We start from the raw sequence: 2,574 nt of genomic DNA on the forward strand, positions 1-2,574 counted from the left end.
CCTTCGAGTGGGATGAATCGTGTAGGAATGCTTTTACAAGCATCAAAACGTACCTCATGAATCCCCCAGTGTTGGCTACACCCATCCCAGGAAAATCATTAATTCTCTATATTTTCGATCAAGAACGGTCGTCGGTTGGGGCCTTATTTGCTCAAGAAAATGATGAAAGTAGGGAGAATGCGCTATATTATTTGAGTCAGATGATGACACCTAATGAGTTGAATTACTCACCCATCGAGAAGTTGTGTTTGGCACTTATATTTGTCATTCAGAAGCTAAAATATTATTTTCAAGCACACACTATTCGATTCATATCTAAGTCTAATCCCATTAAATATGTCATGGCAAAACCTATACTGTCTGATCGACTCACGAGATGGTACCTCCAATTTCAACAATTCGAAATTATTTATGTACCTGCGAAGGCTGTCAAAGGACAAATATTGGCAGACTTTTTAGCCGATCATCCCATACCTGCCGAGTAGGAGTTGACTGATGAACTCCCCGATGAAGAAGTGTTTGTGGTCGAATCGCCGTGGTCGATGTATTTCGATGGAGCTACTCACCATGATGGAGCTGGTGCGGGAGTTATCTTTTATACTCCTGAAACAGATATATTGCCGTACCCTTTCACTTTAACACGTCGGTGTTCAAACAATGTGGCCGAATATCAGGCGTTAATTCTCTGTTTGGAAATGGCAGTAGACCTGAAGCAGTTGCATCTTAGAGTCTATGGTGATTCAAAATTGGTGGTAAATCAACTTCTTGGTATTTATGATGTCAAGAAACCTGAATTGATCCCATATTATAAGTATGCAAGATAATTCATGGGATATATTTAGACAATGTCACTATAGAATATATTCCTAGAAGTTTCAACCAACAAGCTGACTCTTTGGCAATGGTGGCGTCTATGATCACTACCTTCTCATCGAAATCAAATTTCAATATGTCAAAATTGGGTCATACCTCCGATGTTTGATGAAGAAGATGATGGTGAGGAAGAAAATGCTTATCATATTTTTGTCCATGAGATTGAAAAGGAGGATTGGCGTCACCTCATCATTGATTACCTTAATCATGGGAAGTTACCAGAAGATTCTAAGAAAATGGTTGATATACGTCGTCGAGCGCCACGTTTCATTTAGTACAAAGGGATGCTTTACCGAAGATCATTCGATGGGGTGTTTCTACGATGTCGTGGAGAAGATGAGGCCATGCAAGCAATGGAGGAGGCTCACTCTGGAATATGTGGTGCTCACCAGTCTGACCCGAAACTACACTTTCGCATTAAAAGAATGGGATACTACTGGCCAACAATGGTGAAGGACTGCATTGACTTTGTTAGAAGATGTCAAGCTTGTCAATTCCATGGCAATTTCATCCATCAGCCTCCTGAACCATTGCACCCAACTGTGGCTTCTTGGTCGTTCGATGCTTAGGGTTTGGATATAGTTGGACCACTTCCAAAATCTTCTGGCGGACACATTTTCATTTTGGCGGCGACGGATTACTTTTCAAAGTGGGTTGAAGCAGTTCCTCTAAGAGAGGTCAAAAAGGAGAATGTAGTGGATTTCATTCGCTTGCACATCATTTATCGGTATGGAGTCCCGCGTTATATCATCACCGATAATGGTAAGCCTTTTTGCAATATAGTAATGAACAAACTTTGCGAAAAGTTTCATTTCAAACAATATAATTCGTCCATGTACTACGCTGCCGCAAATGGACTCGCTGAAGCGTTCAACAATACCTTATGTAATCTGTTGAAGAAAACAGTGGATAAATGGAAAAGGGATTGGCATCTTCGAATTGGAGAAGCACTTTGGGCATACTGAACTACTTTTCGAACTCCCACACAAGCAACTCCATACGCGCTTGTTTACGATGTTGAAGCTGTTCTTCCACTTAAGTGTCAAATATCTTCGCTAAGAATTGCAATTCAAGAAGGGCTCAGTGAAGAAGATAATGTTCATCTTCGCCTTGAGGAACTAGAAGCACTCGACAAAAAGAGATTGGAAGCTCAGCAACGGATTGAGTGCTATCAGGCCCGCCTTTCAAAAGCATTCAATAAACACGTTCGACCTCGCTCTTTCCAAATTGGAGAGTTAGTGCTCGCCGTTCGGAGACCAATCATTCTCACTCATGGCGGACAAAGGAAGTTTACTCCTAAGTGGAATGGCCCCTATGTTGTTCGAGAAGTGTATACAAATGGCTCATACAAGTTGGTGGCTGAAGATGGGTTAAGGGTCGGCCCCATCAATGGCAAGTACCTAAAAAGGTACTATGCGTAATTGGAACAGCGCGATGCTCCTGGCCCGCATGAGCTAAAACTGTGGATGGCAACTATCAATAGTGTAGTATGTGGTTAAACTGGTGAAATACTCCACCAAGTCTAAGGTGGTAAACAAATAGATACTCCTGGCCCGCATGAAGTTAAAATGTGAACGGCAGGAACTACGTGTGACTTGATTCCCTTGTTGGGATACGTAAGCAGTTTGGAGGGCAACTTCTAAGTTCAATTACACCACTCCAAATCAAATCCTTGTTCCTTGCAAAAAAAAAAAAGAATTT

The 2,574-nt window shown here is 41.6% G+C and overlaps 1 protein-coding gene across 1 annotated transcript; it reads left to right on the forward strand.

The window, feature by feature from the left end:
• The first annotated feature begins 1,157 nt into the window (after positions 1–1,157).
• LOC140038923 (uncharacterized) lies at positions 1,158–2,294 on the forward strand. Its single transcript, XM_072084544.1, has 3 exons — positions 1,158–1,343; positions 1,443–1,635; positions 1,864–2,294. The coding sequence occupies exons 1-3, from the start codon at positions 1,158–1,160 to the stop codon at positions 2,292–2,294; spliced, it is 810 nt and encodes a 269-aa protein (XP_071940645.1).
• The last annotated feature ends 280 nt before the right edge of the window (positions 2,295–2,574 follow it).

Source organism: Coffea arabica, chromosome 1c (assembly GCF_036785885.1).
Source record: "Coffea arabica cultivar ET-39 chromosome 1c, Coffea Arabica ET-39 HiFi, whole genome shotgun sequence".
Lineage (NCBI taxonomy): Eukaryota > Viridiplantae > Streptophyta > Magnoliopsida > Gentianales > Rubiaceae > Coffea > Coffea arabica.